The sequence below is a fragment of the Theropithecus gelada genome, chromosome 2 (assembly GCF_003255815.1).
Source record: "Theropithecus gelada isolate Dixy chromosome 2, Tgel_1.0, whole genome shotgun sequence".
Lineage (NCBI taxonomy): Eukaryota > Metazoa > Chordata > Mammalia > Primates > Cercopithecidae > Theropithecus > Theropithecus gelada.
The window spans coordinates 83,378,888-83,393,576 of NC_037669.1; the positions used below are offsets into that span (position 1 = coordinate 83,378,888).

At 42.7% G+C, this 14,689-nt stretch overlaps 1 protein-coding gene across 5 annotated transcripts in view; it reads left to right on the top strand.

Annotated features, from left to right (window-relative positions):
* ARHGEF3 (Rho guanine nucleotide exchange factor 3) overlaps window positions 1-14,689 on the top strand; it is a 339,692-nt gene that overhangs the window by 299,287 nt on the left and 25,716 nt on the right. For all 5 annotated transcript variants that reach the window (XM_025375789.1, XM_025375790.1, XM_025375792.1 and 2 more), the window contains 2 exons: window positions 11,302-11,472; window positions 12,894-12,956. In XM_025375789.1, coding sequence (XP_025231574.1) covers window positions 11,302-11,472; window positions 12,894-12,956 — 234 coding nt within the window. The remainder of the gene's footprint in view (window positions 1-11,301; window positions 11,473-12,893; window positions 12,957-14,689) is intronic.

Consider the following 14,689-nt stretch of genomic DNA (forward strand, 5'->3'; position numbering starts at 1 on the left):
GCCAGCCTAGTGATGGGGCCCTGTCCATCTCCTGCAGCTGGGCTACTTCATAATAGAATATGTGTCCTCTCCCCCAGTTGTAGCCCCTCCAGGAAGTATTGCTATGGCAAAGAAGGGTTTCTGGCAACCACAGCCTCTCATTGCTCCATCCTCTGGCCCTTAGATCAGGGAATTATTTTATTCAACCCAGATGCAGCATGAATATATGATAAATTAGTGGTCTCCATTAATGTTCTTTGGATCCACTGTGTTATTTATTCTTCCTCGACTTAATGGGGAGACAGTCAATAGAGAAAGGTAGTCCTGCTCTAGAGAATTGTAAAAGTTCTACTTGGTAAAAGTTGTCTAAGGTATATTAGCAAGTAGGGGAAGAAAATTGGGGAAAAGTTCAAAACCACTGTCCCAATTAATAATATACACCCATATTAGTATATGGATAGGAAAAAAACCAGGAACGTCAAATTCTTTTTTTTTTTTTCTGTTGTCTCTTGGGAATACAATTATAAGATACTTTTGCGGTTCTTTTGTTTATTTTGTGTTCTCCTTTTTTCCCCAGTATGTAAGAATTACAAGTGAATAGAAAATAAATAAATGAGATAGAACTATTGATTTTTTTCATTATATATTTCTGTTGTACTTGAATTTTTTAATAATTATGTATTACCTTTGCAACCAGATAAAAATGAATAAGATTAGAAAATCTTCTATGATAAAATACACTACAGAGAGTTTAGCAATGGCCTGAGGGGTCGTCAAGGAAGGCTGCCTAGCAAGGGTGGAGGGATTTGGGTTGGACCTGGAATGGCTCACAGATGATAAGGATGAAAGGGAGATAGCATTTCAGGCTTGAGAAGGGAATATGGGATGACTGACGCCATCTAGATAGAAGTAGTAATAAATAAGTAAGAAATTACCCAAGCATATGTGCTGATTTCCATGTCTGACAACCATGATTTCCTTCTCCAAGCACCTCAAACTTTGTCCCTTGGTCCAAGGTCATATATTTTCTATAACTAGCTTATTTGGCTGACATGGAGATGAGCTTGGGGGTGGATGGCACATGTGTGTTAGGGAAAGCAACCAGAAACGAGACTGTCTTGTATTGGGTATCCAAGGGAGAGAATACAGTCATGGGTTCTTAGTTTCTCTTTCTGGTTGGGCCAGTAAAGCCCCTTCCTTATCCCTCTTTTCTGCTTATCACTAGAAACAGAAACTAAAAACCATGGCTTCAGGCTGCTAAAAGCCTAAAATAAAACAAACAGAACAACAAAATAAGGCGACTTGGACAAGTTTGGAGAGTATAGCTGACAAGTTAATCTGTAGTCTATCTCAAAAGGAACTCCTGATTCTCTGCTGTTCTTTACTATTCCTGGAGTAGTAGAATATTACTGTTCTTTATTGTTCCTGGAAGCCACTGCAAATAGTTGATATTGGGCCAGGTGCGGTGGCTCATGCCTGTAATCCTAGCACTTTGGGAGGCCGAGACAGGTGGATTGTCTGAGCTCAGGAGTTCAAGACCAGCCTGGGCAAGATGGTGAAACCCTGTCTCTACTAAAATACAAAAAATCGGCCAGGCTTGGTGGCAGGCGCCTGTAATCCCAGCTACTCAGGAGGCTGAGGCACGAGAATTGCTCAAACCCGGGAGGCGGAGGCTGCAGTGAGCTGAGATCGTACCACTTCATTCCAGCCTGGGCAACAAAACGAAACTCTGTCTCCAAAAAAAAAAAAAAAAAAGTTGTTGACTGTTGTAATTTAAAGCTTGTCATTTTTTATTTAGTAATAACACTCATTAGTGTAGTATCTATGATGAACCAGGTTCTGCACAAAGTACCTTATGTTCATGGCCTCATATCATCTCTAAAACTCTGCAAGATAGGATTCATCATCACTTACAGGGAGAGATCTGAAGGTTTAAAATTGTGCCCAAGGTCACACAGCTGTTAAGGGCCAGAACTGGGATTCCATAGGGTGTTCAGAGTGCCTCTCCTGCCGTAGGCTTACCACAAAAAGTCAAAGTTTCATCATAATAAAGCCTGAAGTTTGCCAGGATTTAAAAATAGTCACCAGACTTTTGAGTTGGAGCACCCCACCTCACTGCTGTTCACCTTCTATGGCAGGGAGAGTCATCATTTCCGTTTCAGCTTGTGGAATATTTTGTCATTAACATCCTCATGCAAAAGCCATTTTATGGTGCCCAATGAAGATGATTGGGCTACTGCCCCAAGCCTCTGGAAGCCTTCCTAATTTTGGACTTGTGCTATGCAAATTGTATAATATTTTCTCCACACCTAAGCCAAATATTTTCTTCAGCTTTTCATTCATTCTACTCAGAATATCTCCAAGCTACAGAAGGTTTTCTTGTTGTACTGTGTTTTTGAGGTTTGACATTTATTGATTATGAATTAATTGGGTGCCCTTTTACCATGGTTTTAATGGGCATCAATCTGAATCAGATTCTAAATATGTGGTTTTATGTTTATTGTGCCATTTCTAACTCAGTGTTCATTGTCTTTCACATTCGTCAACTGACTGTGTTTCTTCTTAGTTAATATTTCTTCATTAAAGAAAGTCTGGAAAATAAATCTAGAGAATTAAAAATAAAAATCAGCCGGGTGCAGTGGCTCACACCTGTAATTCCATCACTTTGAGAAGCTGAAACAAGAGGATTGCTTGAGGCCAGGGGTTCAAGACTAGCCCAGGCAATATAGTAAGACCCTGTCTCTACCAAAAAAAAAAAAAATCAAAAAATTAAAAATAAATAAAATTTTAAAAAGAAAACAAAAATTATCCATAGTCCCATCATCCAGGGGTGTAACCCCTGTTAACGTTTTGTTGTATTTCAAATTGGATCTTCTCTCACTTAACTCTACATGTGAGGTTCTCTCCTTATCATTAAGCTTTTCTCAAAAAGAATGTTTCTTAACAACTGTTTAAGGCTTCCTTTTATTGTTGCAGTGTAATTTGTTTAATCCCTATTGTAGAATATTTTAGGCTGTTTCCAGATCTTTTATAAACAACAGTGTCCTGCTGAGGGCTTTTCTTTCCCTAGGAGTTATCCTAATGGAAGTCCCCCTAGGAGCCATTTGGTCCAGGTAGTTCAGAGAGATGTGTCTGCTGTTTGCTAATGAATGAATGCATGTATAAACAAGCACTAATAGTGGCAGTGCGGTCTGTGGTATGACAATGATAGGTAACTACCATTCCTGCTGACCGAGTGCCAGGGACTTGGCCAAGCCTCTCGTGTACTTTATCTTATCCAATCCTCACTAAAACTTTGTGAGGTACTTATTATTATGCACCTTTTAGAGATGAGGAAACTGAGACCCAGAGAGATGAAAGGTCTCTCAGCCATTGAGTGAACTTGAAGCCATGCCTGTTTTACTCCAAAGCCTATGTTCTTCACCCAAATCCATGTTTTGGAGTCAAACAGTTGCACTCAGTTCCTATTCCAATACATGTGCCAATCACTTACCACTCTGCTACTCAAATTTCTCATCTATTAAAAGGGGAAAAATACAAGAACCTGCCCAATGCCTCTCCTAGGATTAGCATGAGGGTTAAATGTGACAGAGACCACACAGCTGGGAAGTGTTACTTCTCACTTATCATTAATTTCTGTAATGAACCCTCATAGGAGACTCCTCCAGGATGCTGTTGGATAACATTTTCCTGTCCTGGCCATTATTGCTGTACACTTTGGTTTAACCCACTGCAGTGGCAACATAGGAAAGTGTTTTCCTCTTACAGTCCCACCCCAACCTCCAATCCTTGGTAATAAAACATCTGCTACAAAATAGCGATATGGTTAGGATGGTAAGTGTGGAGAATTTCCTTGGCTTGAATACTTTATTGGAGCATGTTGTCTGTGGCTGTGGAAAACGGTTTTTGGAACAGGGCGAGGGAGGACCCCGCTGAACAGGCGGCATTAACAAATCAGATCTGTCCCATCATGCCTACCTGCTGGGTTTACATTTCCTCTGACACGTGTAAAGTGCACCTGCCACCCCCCTCCCCCAGCCCCTGACAGACAGTCTCTTTTGCATTTGCAGCATCTTTTCCACATATCCAGCTCAGGCATAAACATGAGCACCATTTCCTCAATCTGCATTATCTCTGTTATGGTCATTGTTGTTTTAGCTGCCAGCAATTATGAGATTTCAGTTTTTGACTCATTTGCTAGGCCAGATTCCCTCATGGAAACTCTTGCTTGTCCTGGAATATTTTTCACTCCATTCCCAGCATCCCCACACCCAGGGAGATATATGTATGTGCTTCTGTTTTTATGTGGTCCTGCCCAAGGCCAGGTCCCTCACTTTGAGGTGGGCCTCTCCTAGTTAACCGTGGACCAGTGTTTCTAACCCCAGGAACATTTGGCAATGTCTGGAGATGTTTTGGTTGTCATAACTGGGCTGGCTGTGCTGCTGGCATCTGGTGGTTAGAGGCCAAAGATGATGCTAAATATCCTACAATGCACAGGAGAGCCTCCCACAATAAAGAATCTGTAGTCCAAAATGTGGTGGCCAGGTTAAGAACTTTCAAACTTTCTACAGGCCAAGAAGTAACCTACAATTCATTTATTTGGGCATGTGTACCCCACCACACTATGAATCTTATCCTAGGGCAATTAGGGTGGGATATTGGTTAAGTATTGGGGCAGAGTGGTTGGCCTGAAATAGACTAGACTTGAATTGTCATTCTGACAGTCACCTTACTGCTGGGTTTTAACTAATAAAGCACCATTCATTGCTGTGTGACCTTCAGCAAAGTTTCACCTTCTTGAGCCTCAAGTTTCCTCATCTGTAAAGGGGGCAGAATCCTTCCCTCTAGAGCTCTCCTCACAGTGCCCAGCACATAGCAAGCATAACATTTAATAATTAAGCAAAAGTTGTTGAGGTCTTACTATGTCAGTTGCTGATGAATCCATCAGCAGGTAGACATGCCTGCCTTCAAGGAGTTTACCTTCTATTGGAAGGAAATAGACATGAAATAAATAAACCTATAAATATAGCACATATTGAATATAGAGAAAAATAGAGAAGGGCAAAGGGTGTGTAGATGGACAGTGGCAGGAATGCTGGTAGGGATGTGGCTGTTCTTTAAAGAGGCATCCTCTTTAGAGATTTTTTTTTTTTTTTCTAGTAGTAGTCACCTGTTCCTCCCTCAACTCAAGTTCTCTCAATATAGTTTCTCCCAGTGGTACTGATGATGGATTCGGGGTAGCTCATGGTATGTAGTCAGTGCTGTTGTGAACACCCACCCATCACCCAGGTGCTGTCCCCAGCCCAGCCCAGCTGCTGCCCACACACTGGTTTGGTATTATTGTATGATTATCCTTTTTTGTAGAGGCAGGGTCTTGCTACATTGCCCAGGCTGGTATCAAACTCCTAGCCTCAGGTAATCCTCCCATCTAGCCTGCCAAAGTGCTAGACGTACAGGTGTGAGTAACCTCACCTGGAAAAATGGTTGGCATTCTTTATTCCTCCCTTGGGATTCTTCTTTCAACATCCAGTCCCCTTCTGAGTGGTGTAAGAAAAAATGTTTCTTTTAATCCAGCCTAATTAAAGGTGTAAATTTGAAGTTTGATTAGTCAGAGATCAGCCGTTATTCCTAAAGCTGAGCAAATGCATCCTCTCTCGCTCCTTAACTAGATTTATATTCCTAGAAGGCAGGAGCTGGATCCCATCTCACTGAAACCTCCCCAAAATGCATGTCTTGCATGCAAACAGTAGATGCAGTCCCCATAGTAGAAAGAGCTCAGGCTCTGTTGGAACCAAACAGATCTGGTTTTGAATCTTAGCCTCCCTCAACCTCAGTTTCCTCCTCACTAGAATGGGAATAAACCCCCAACTTGCAGGGTGGTTATGAGAATCAGAGAGAATATATCAGAAGTGCTAAGTGTAGGCAAAGCATATAAAAGACCCTCTGTGATATCCCCCATAGTACCCCGAGTCCAGCAATCACTAGGGAAATGCAAAGCAAGAATTCTGTAATGGTAGAGCTCACTTAGTACAGCTTACTGTTCTCCTTTTTCCCATGCCGCAGCAGAAGACAATCTCTAACTCTCTGGGAAATTTTTAAATAAATTAATTAAAATATGCTCAATCTTACCTTCGAAACACAAAACTGAAATTAAGGTGTAGTTGTTTTAACCTATCAGATTGATAATAATACCTTGTTATGAGAATGTGACCAATCTATGAGAGAAATGTACCTATCTGAGGAATATAAAGTTGAATAGCCTATTTGGAGGTCAACTTAGTGGTACATCTCAAACATTAAAATATTCATACTTCTTAGACCAAGGAATTCCACTTAAGGAATTCCTGCCTTTTAGAAGTATCAGCGCTAATACACAAAGCATGTTCACTGAGGCACTTTTTGTAATAGCCAGACACTGGAAACAATTTTAATGTCCATCAGTTGTGGATTAATTAAATCAATAGGCCTGTCCAGCCTATGGGAGGGATACTAACTGCAGCCATTTAAAAAAATAAGTGAATTTGAGGTAATGGAAATGTTTAAGAACTAGATAGAGTGGTAGTTGTACAACCTCGTGAATATACTAAATAGCATTGAATTGTTCACTAAAAAATGGTTAATTGTAGGCTGGGCACAGTGGCTCATGCCTGTAATCCCAGCAGTTTGGGAGGCTGAGGCAGGAGGATCTCTTGAGACCCGAAGTTCAAGACCAACCTGGGAAACACAGCAAGACTCCATGCCTACTAAATTAAAAATAAAAAAATTAGCCAGGCACTTGCTTAGTGGTGGCACTCATCTATAATCTTAGCTACTCAAGAGGCTGAGGTGGGAGCATCACTTGAGCCCAGGAGTTTGAGGTTACAGCGAGCTATGGTTGCACCACTGCACTCCAGCATGGGCAACAGAGCAAGACCCATCTCCAAGAAACAACAACAAAAAAAGTAATTGAGTTATGTAAATTTCACCTAAAGATACTGTAAAGTAGAAAGAGAAAACATTCTCGGCCTGGCGCAGTGGCTCAGGCCTGTAATCCCAGCATGTTGGGAGGCCAAGGCGGGCGGATCACAAGGTAGGAGATCGAGACCAACCTGGCTAACACGATGAAACCCTGTCTCTACTAAAAATACAAAAATATTAGCTGGGCATGGTGGCGGGCGCCTATAGTCTCAGCTACTTGGGAGGCTGAGGCAGGAGAATGGCGTGAACCCAGGAGGCAGAGCTTGCAGTGAGCCGAGATCATGCCACTGCACTCCAGCCTGGGCAACCGTGAGACTCCATCTCAAAAAAAAAAAAAAAAAAAGAAAAGAGAAAACATTCAGTTTTCTATGGGTGTTAACAAATGCATGGAAAAAGTTTGGAAAGAGCTAGAACAAACTTAACAGTTGTTACTTCTAGACTTGGGGAAATGAGGGCATTTGTACTTAATTTTATATACTTTTGTAATGTATGAAAATTTAAAGTTAGCATACATGATTTTCAAATTGGTAGGGGGAGTTTAAAGTTAGCCAAGGACTGAAAATATAACAGGGTAGGAGGTTGATTCTCTCAAGTGAAAGTGGAAACGTTCATTTTGAATTTTTTTTGTGTGTTTTCCTTTCTTTCTACTCTTTAATTCTCAACTCAGCTGCCATCAGAACTGCAAATTGGGTTGAACAAGTTAATGACTCACTGCACTTGTTTTGACCTTTTAATGCTTGATTCTGAGTGCTGGGGATCTGCGTGCATTTAGTTACTGGTTACTGTTTACAAGGGACTGTTTTTAAGAGATCACAAGGATTTGTAAGATACCATTAGTGAACTGTGTATTTGGTGCAAGTACTTTCTTGACCTGCATAGGGCTGGTCCAGCCATCATGAGCTCGTTAGTGAGCCCAGGAGCTCCCCGCTATTTGTGCCAGCCTAAGGGGCTTGTGTTGCTACTTGCAAACAGAGTGAGCGTCTTGCTTCCAGAAGGCTGTGGTAATACCCTGAAGCTCTTTGGAAGTTTCTTTTTACATTTTTCATTTATTTATTTATATATATATATATTTTTAGAACTGAAACGAGGCCTTGCTATGTTGCCCAGGGTGGTCTCGAACTCCTCAGCTCAAGCGATTCGCCTGCCTTAGCTTCCCAAAGAGCTGGGATTACAGGCATGAGCCACCAAGCCCCGCCTCATTTTTTTCTTTTTTCTTTTTCTTTTTTTTTTTTTAGAGGGAGTCTTGCTCTGTCACCCAGGCTGGAGTACAGTGGTGTAATCTCAGCTTACTGCAATCCCCACCTCACTGGTTCAGGCAATTCTGCCTCAGCCTCCCAAGTAGCTGGGATTACAGGCGCCTACCATCACGCCCAGCTACTTTTTTTGTATTTTTAGTAGAGACGGTTCCACCATGTTGTTCAGGCTGGTCTTGAACTCCTGACCTCAGGTGATCTGCCTGCCTCAGCCTCCCAAAGCGCTGGGATTACAGGTGTGAGGCACCACGCCTGGCCATTTTAGACACTTTGGGAGGCCGAGGCGGGCAGATCACAACATCAGGAGATCGAGACCATCCAGGCCGACACAGTGAAATCCCGTCTCTACTAAAAATACAAAAAATTAGCCAGGCGTGGTGGCGGGTGCCTGTAGTCCCAGCTACTCTGTAGGCTGAGGCAGGAGAATGGTGTGAGTGAGCTGAGATCACGCCACTGCACTCCAGCCTGGGCGAGACGCCATCTCAAAAAAAAAAAAAAAAGACATAAAAATTTATAAAGGAGGACAGAAATCACCCATAATGTCAACATGAAAAAACAATAGAATTTTGTGATGTTCCCTTTATATCTTTGCTCACGTGCATTTTTTGCATAACTATAAAATGTTCACATATAGATTTTTAATCCTGATTTTATTTTAGGCTACATAGAAGGGATGTTTACATTTTAAATTATCTCTGAATTGTCTAGATAATATTCCATCCAGCAGGGAATTATAATTTTTTTTTCCTGAGATAGAGTCTCACTGTTGTCACCCAGACTGGAGTGCAGTGGCACGATCTCGGCTCACTGCAACCTCCACCTCCCGGGTTCAAGCGATTCTCCTGCCTCAGCCTCCTGAGTAGCTGGGATTACAGGCGCATGCCACCACGCCCCAGCTAATTTTTGTACTTTTAGTAGAGACAGGGTTTCACCATGTTGGCCAGGCTGGTGTCAAACTGCTGACCTCAGGTGATCCACCCACCTTGGCTTCCCAAAGTGCTAGGATTGCAGGTGTGAGCCACCGTGCCCAGCCAATTATAACTTATTAAACAATGCCCTTATGTTGAATAGTTCTTTTTAAAATTTTTCTTTACTTTCTGGAATTTTGTTGAATCTCAAAATAATTGGGAACTACCTTAGAATGCCTTTGTGATGAAGGCTCATATGTCATATGCAAATTCAGTTCCTGACCTCAGGAAGTTTTTAGTTAAGAGCAGGTGACCAATAATTATAATCAAGTGTGATCATTGCTATATAAGAGGTATGTCTAAATTGCTCTGGGGTAGGAGGATGGGAGAATATTGGTAAAGACTTCTTAGAGGAGGTGCTGTTTGAGTTACATCCTTATATCCTGAGGGCAGTTAAGAGTTAGCCAGCTATGGCCGGGCACGGTGGCTCACACCTGTAATCCCAGCATTTTGGGAGGCCGAGGCGGGTAGATCACGAGGTCAGGAGATCGAGACCATCCTGGCTAACACGGTGAAACCCTGTGTCTACTAAAAATACAAAAAATTAGCTGGGCATGGTGGCGGGCGCCTGTAGTCCCAGCTATTCAGAAGGCTGAGGCAGGAGAATGGCGTGAACCCAGGAGGTAGAGCTTGCAGTGAGCCGAGATCGCACCACTGCACTCCAGCCTGGGCGACAAAGCGAGACTCTGTCTCAGAAAAAAAAAAAAAAAAAAAGAGTTAGCCAGTTTGAAGTGATGGAAACACATTCCAGGAAGAGAAGATTGCTTGAAGGGAGTATAGAGGGATGGCAAAGCATGATGTATTTAGGGAATGACAGATAGCCTAGTATGGTTGGAGAAATGGAGGCTCATGGATGAGTGGCAGGATGGGATCCTAAATATGGAGACTGTGGTCAGATTACAAGAGACTTTCTGTGCCAAGCTGAGGAGTTGAAACTTCACGTGGAAGGCCACAGAGAGCCATGGGGGGGAACACTTCCTAAATAAGAATGTGGTTTTGGAGCACAGCAACCTCATTGCTTTGGCAGTCTCCAATAAGTGTAATGAAATCTTCTAGTATGAAGACTGAAAATGATGCACTCAGCTTTCTTCCGGATCATTTGTATTTGTCATGAAAAGCATTTTGGTAGCATGTTTAAGTCACAAAGGTGGACTTCGGATGGTTAGACTGCCCCGGAGTCTACTGGGGCCTCTTTGGGAAATAGGAAAATACCTCAGGGACAGGAATCATATGCTGCGAAGATGGTATTTAGTATGTATATTAGTCAGGACTTTTCAAGTTGACGGAACCCCAACTGAGATAATAGAAAGGGAAATGTCTTTCTATATGTAACGAAAATGTCTAAGGGTGGTTCTTGTTCTTTCCGGTTTCAGGCACAGTGGGATCCAGAGGCTCAAGCAGTATTGGTAAAGCTTGCTCCCTTCCTGCCTCCACTGGTCACTCCATCCTTCATTCTAGGTCCCTTTATTCTCTCCTGTAGCAGACAGATGCTTCTGCTTAACCAGGGAGAGTTGCTGCTGGAAGCCCCTGCTTGTGTTATCTCTTGAACTCACAATCCCAAAGGAATACTCTTTCCTCCTTTCTCCCATAAATCATGTGAGAAATTTCAGGGAATCACATGCCCATCCCTGAACCAGGGTGGTGGAATACTCTATTGGTCAGGTCTGGGGGAGCCCACCAAAACTATAGGTAATAGGATACCCAAAGTTAGTGGGATTCTATTTATAGAAGGAGGAGAGTAGGAGTACTAGCCAAATGTTTAAATAAATAAAGGTCATCCACTATTGGTATCTCTTGTTCTTCTAAAGAGGGGAGATGTCCACTGGAAAAAAGTAGAGCTCATCACGTATCCAAGAACTGCCTTCATGCGTGAGTTTGGCCGGATATGTGCTTGCACTGTAGTCCACTTGGTATCCAGGTCGCACAGAACGGATACTCCCAGCGCATGTTCCAAAGCAGCCCCCTGTCCAATTTTCCTTAGCACGTAGGCTCAAGACAATGCCCCACTTCCCAAAGGCCTTATGGCAATGTCCTCTTTTTCTTTCACATGTATGATTTATGTTCTGTCAACGACAGGAAACTGCTCAAAGATCCACCCAGTCCTGCCGCTGCCCCTGTGATGGTTTGTTTTTCTCATTGTTTAGCGCTCCATTAGCTTCCGCAGTGAGAGCCGCCCTGACATCCTCGCCCCCCGACCCTGGTCCAGAAATGCCGCCCCCTCAAGCACGAAACGGAGAGATAGCAAGCTGTGGAGTGAGACCTTCGATGTGTGCGTCAATCAGATGCTTACATCCAAGGAAATCAAACGTCAGGAGGTAGGCTCCGGGCCCAAACTCCATGTTGGCTGTGTGTCTGGAACAAAGGTGCATTGCAGGCGTCAGCCATGCTGGAGTTTGCACCTTAGTCTCCAAATCAATTCTTCATTGCATTTGTAGAAGGACAAACGGGAGTGTCTGACCTTGGGGAAGGAACTGAGAAACCAGAAACCAGCTGGGAGGGTGTGGCCCCCACTTTAAAAAGAAACTGATGTGAAAATGTGAATTTACAAGAAGATGAAACCAAATGTCTATTTAGGATTCTGAAGTTCACAGAAATAATCATTTTAGTTATATTTTGATAGCAACTTCTAGACTATTTTAAAATATTCAGTTTCCATAACTTTGATTCAGCTTTGTGGAAAACTTCCTTTCTATAGAATCCAGTTAATTTCATTCCCTGTAAGTTTTCTGTATCAGTTGCCCTAAATGGCTCTGATAATACTACCCTGTATAGAAGAGCTTGTCTAAGTGCTTGTGCCAGGCTGTGCTGAGAACTTCATGTGTGCATCATCGGATGAGATCCTTGGAGTATCCAGCCCAGGGTTGTGCCTCCACCTGCTTTGTCCTCAGTTTACCAAGCAGCCCCAGGTGGAGGGAGCTTTCAAAGCCTGACCACTTTTTCCCTATATCCTGAAACATAGTAGACCCTGAAATATAATTACAAACTTGCAGTCCTTTAATAATGTAATGTTTGCTGACAGTTTGACTTCCCAGATGGAAGTGAAAGAGCGTTCTGCGCGTCATAGCTCTTTAGTATGATGGCTTAATGGAGCCAAATTAGAAACGGTCCATTTACATTACATACTCTTCCACACAGCCAGCTCCTATAATTTTATTTTTTGTACCTGTGGGACTGAGAGGTAATTTAGAATGAATTAACTTTACCAGATTGTATTTGGAGTGATAAAATGTTGGATTCTTCCTACAATATCAGCCTAAAGGCATTGGATAATACAAATAAAACTTTCTGCTGAGATTCGCCTTCTGTCGAGTGGAAGAAAAAGTGAGGATGGCCCAGTTAATAATACTGCCACATCCATTATCTAGAACAGCCTCTGAATCACTTCTTATCATTGCCTCTCACAACAAGGGTACCAAATCCATGCTCACGCTAATTATTTTACCTAAAATAGTTCCCTCTTGTTTGACTGCATCAAAATTCTGTAACATGAAAGATGACTTTTTGAATTAGAAATGTGTGGAAACTTTCTCCCACAAACAGAGAAGCACAATATGCAGTAGTTTTGCAGTATCTTTTCATTGCAGGGTTAAGCATAGATGCATTTGCTTCAGGTTAATGTAACTTAAAATACTTAAATATGTAAATTTGGGGTTTTGAGTGGTGGAGCCAGCACTCTTTGAATATGGTCTTCTAAATGAAGGGAGAATTCAGTGAATATGTTTATCTTTCCTTGCAGGCCATCTTTGAGCTTTCCCAAGGAGAAGAAGACTTGATAGAAGACTTGAAATTAGCAAAAAAGGTAAATTTAAATCCAGCAGCCATTTGAGTCAAGTCACTTTTTTTTCTTGACTAATTTCACAACCCTAAAGTGGTGCTTCATGAGAACTCCTTTTATGACTAAGACTGGTCTGCTACCACACACCAAGCAGTGGGGAAAGTGCTTCAAAACCAGAGGGCAGAATAGCTCTCCAGACCTGGCACCTTTAGGCATTTACCTCTGCATGTCTCTAATGCATGTCAAAGAATACTTCAGCCCAAATCAGAAAGTGTCCATGGAGGCCTCGCTTTATGTATGTTTCATTGTCCTAGAAGTCTCATATGTACAAGTCTTTGCCCATGGGAGAGAATGTGTGCTTCTCTGAAACTTGAACTGAGTCTTAGAAATAAAGCCATTTGAATCTCAAAAGCAAATAAAGTGAAATGAGGCAATTGCATACTATCATATAAGCTGGGGTCTTTTATATAGGAATTTGTTTTCTAATCAACATTTTGTGTGGGGAGGAGAAGGACAACAAACCTTCCTCAAAAATGTTTTCATTCCAGTGGCACAGCCGCCCAACTCCATGGCTTGGAGGCTAAAACCAGACTCCTTCATCTGATATTCACAACCTCCTCGAAGAATCACAGGGTTGGAAGGATACCTTCCTTCTTTTAAGGGTTTTTAGTCTTTCTGCTAAGATGAAATTCCACCTCTAGCATTCCTGAGAGACGGCCACCCAAGCTTTGCTTGGACACAGCTAAGAAACTGAGTTTTAGGCAGGGCTGGAGGAGGAGATCAGAGAGGACAAAGAAGTTATTTCACTGTGAGAGTTATCATGCTGGTCATATGTGTAATTTCCCTTTCCTGCATGAAGATTTGCCAAACTCAAGCACCTTGAGATGTTTCCCGGCCATCCTTTTCCTCATGGTGGCCCTACCGTCCTACAAACTTTTCTCGTTCCTTTCAACCGTTCATATCCACCCATCCTTCAGGAACCAGCTCAAATCTCAGTTTATTCTTACATAACATTTATTGCCTCCTTCTCTGTACCAAGCAGCTCATCTTCAAAACTTTCCTTGGCCACTCCACTTTTAATTCTCTGACCCTCTAGAGCAGTTTTGATTTGATGGCTTTTTGCTGTCATGTGACATCAGTCTTGATTTGAATCTTTAAATTTTAAACATAAGCCGGGTCTGGTGGCTCACACCTATAATCCCAACACTTTGGGAAGCTGAGGCGGGTGGATCACTTAAGGTCAGGAGTTCAAGACCAGCCTGGCCAGCGTGGTGAAACCCCATCTCTACTAAAAAATACAAAAATTAGGCCGGGCACGGTGGCTCACGCCTGTAATCCCAGCACTTTGGCAGGCCGAGGTTGGCAGATCACGAAGTCAGGAGATCGAGACCATCCTGGCCAACATGGTGAAACCCTGTCTCTACTAAAAGTACAAAAATTAGCTGGGTGTGGTGGCGTGCACCTGTAGTCCCAGCTACTCAGGAGGCTGAAGCAGGGAATTGCTTGAACCCGGGAGGCAGAGGTTGCAGTGAGCCAAGATCCACTGCACTCCAGCCTGGCGACAGAGCAAGACTCCGTCTCAAAAGAAAAAAAAAAAAAAAATTAGCCAGGCGTGGTGGCAGGCACCCATAATCCCAGCTACTCAGGAGGTTGAGGCAGGAGAATCACTTGAACTCAGGAGACAAAGGTTGCAGTGAGCTGAGATCATGCCACTACACTCCAGCCTGGGTGACAGAGCAAGACTCCATCTCAAAAAA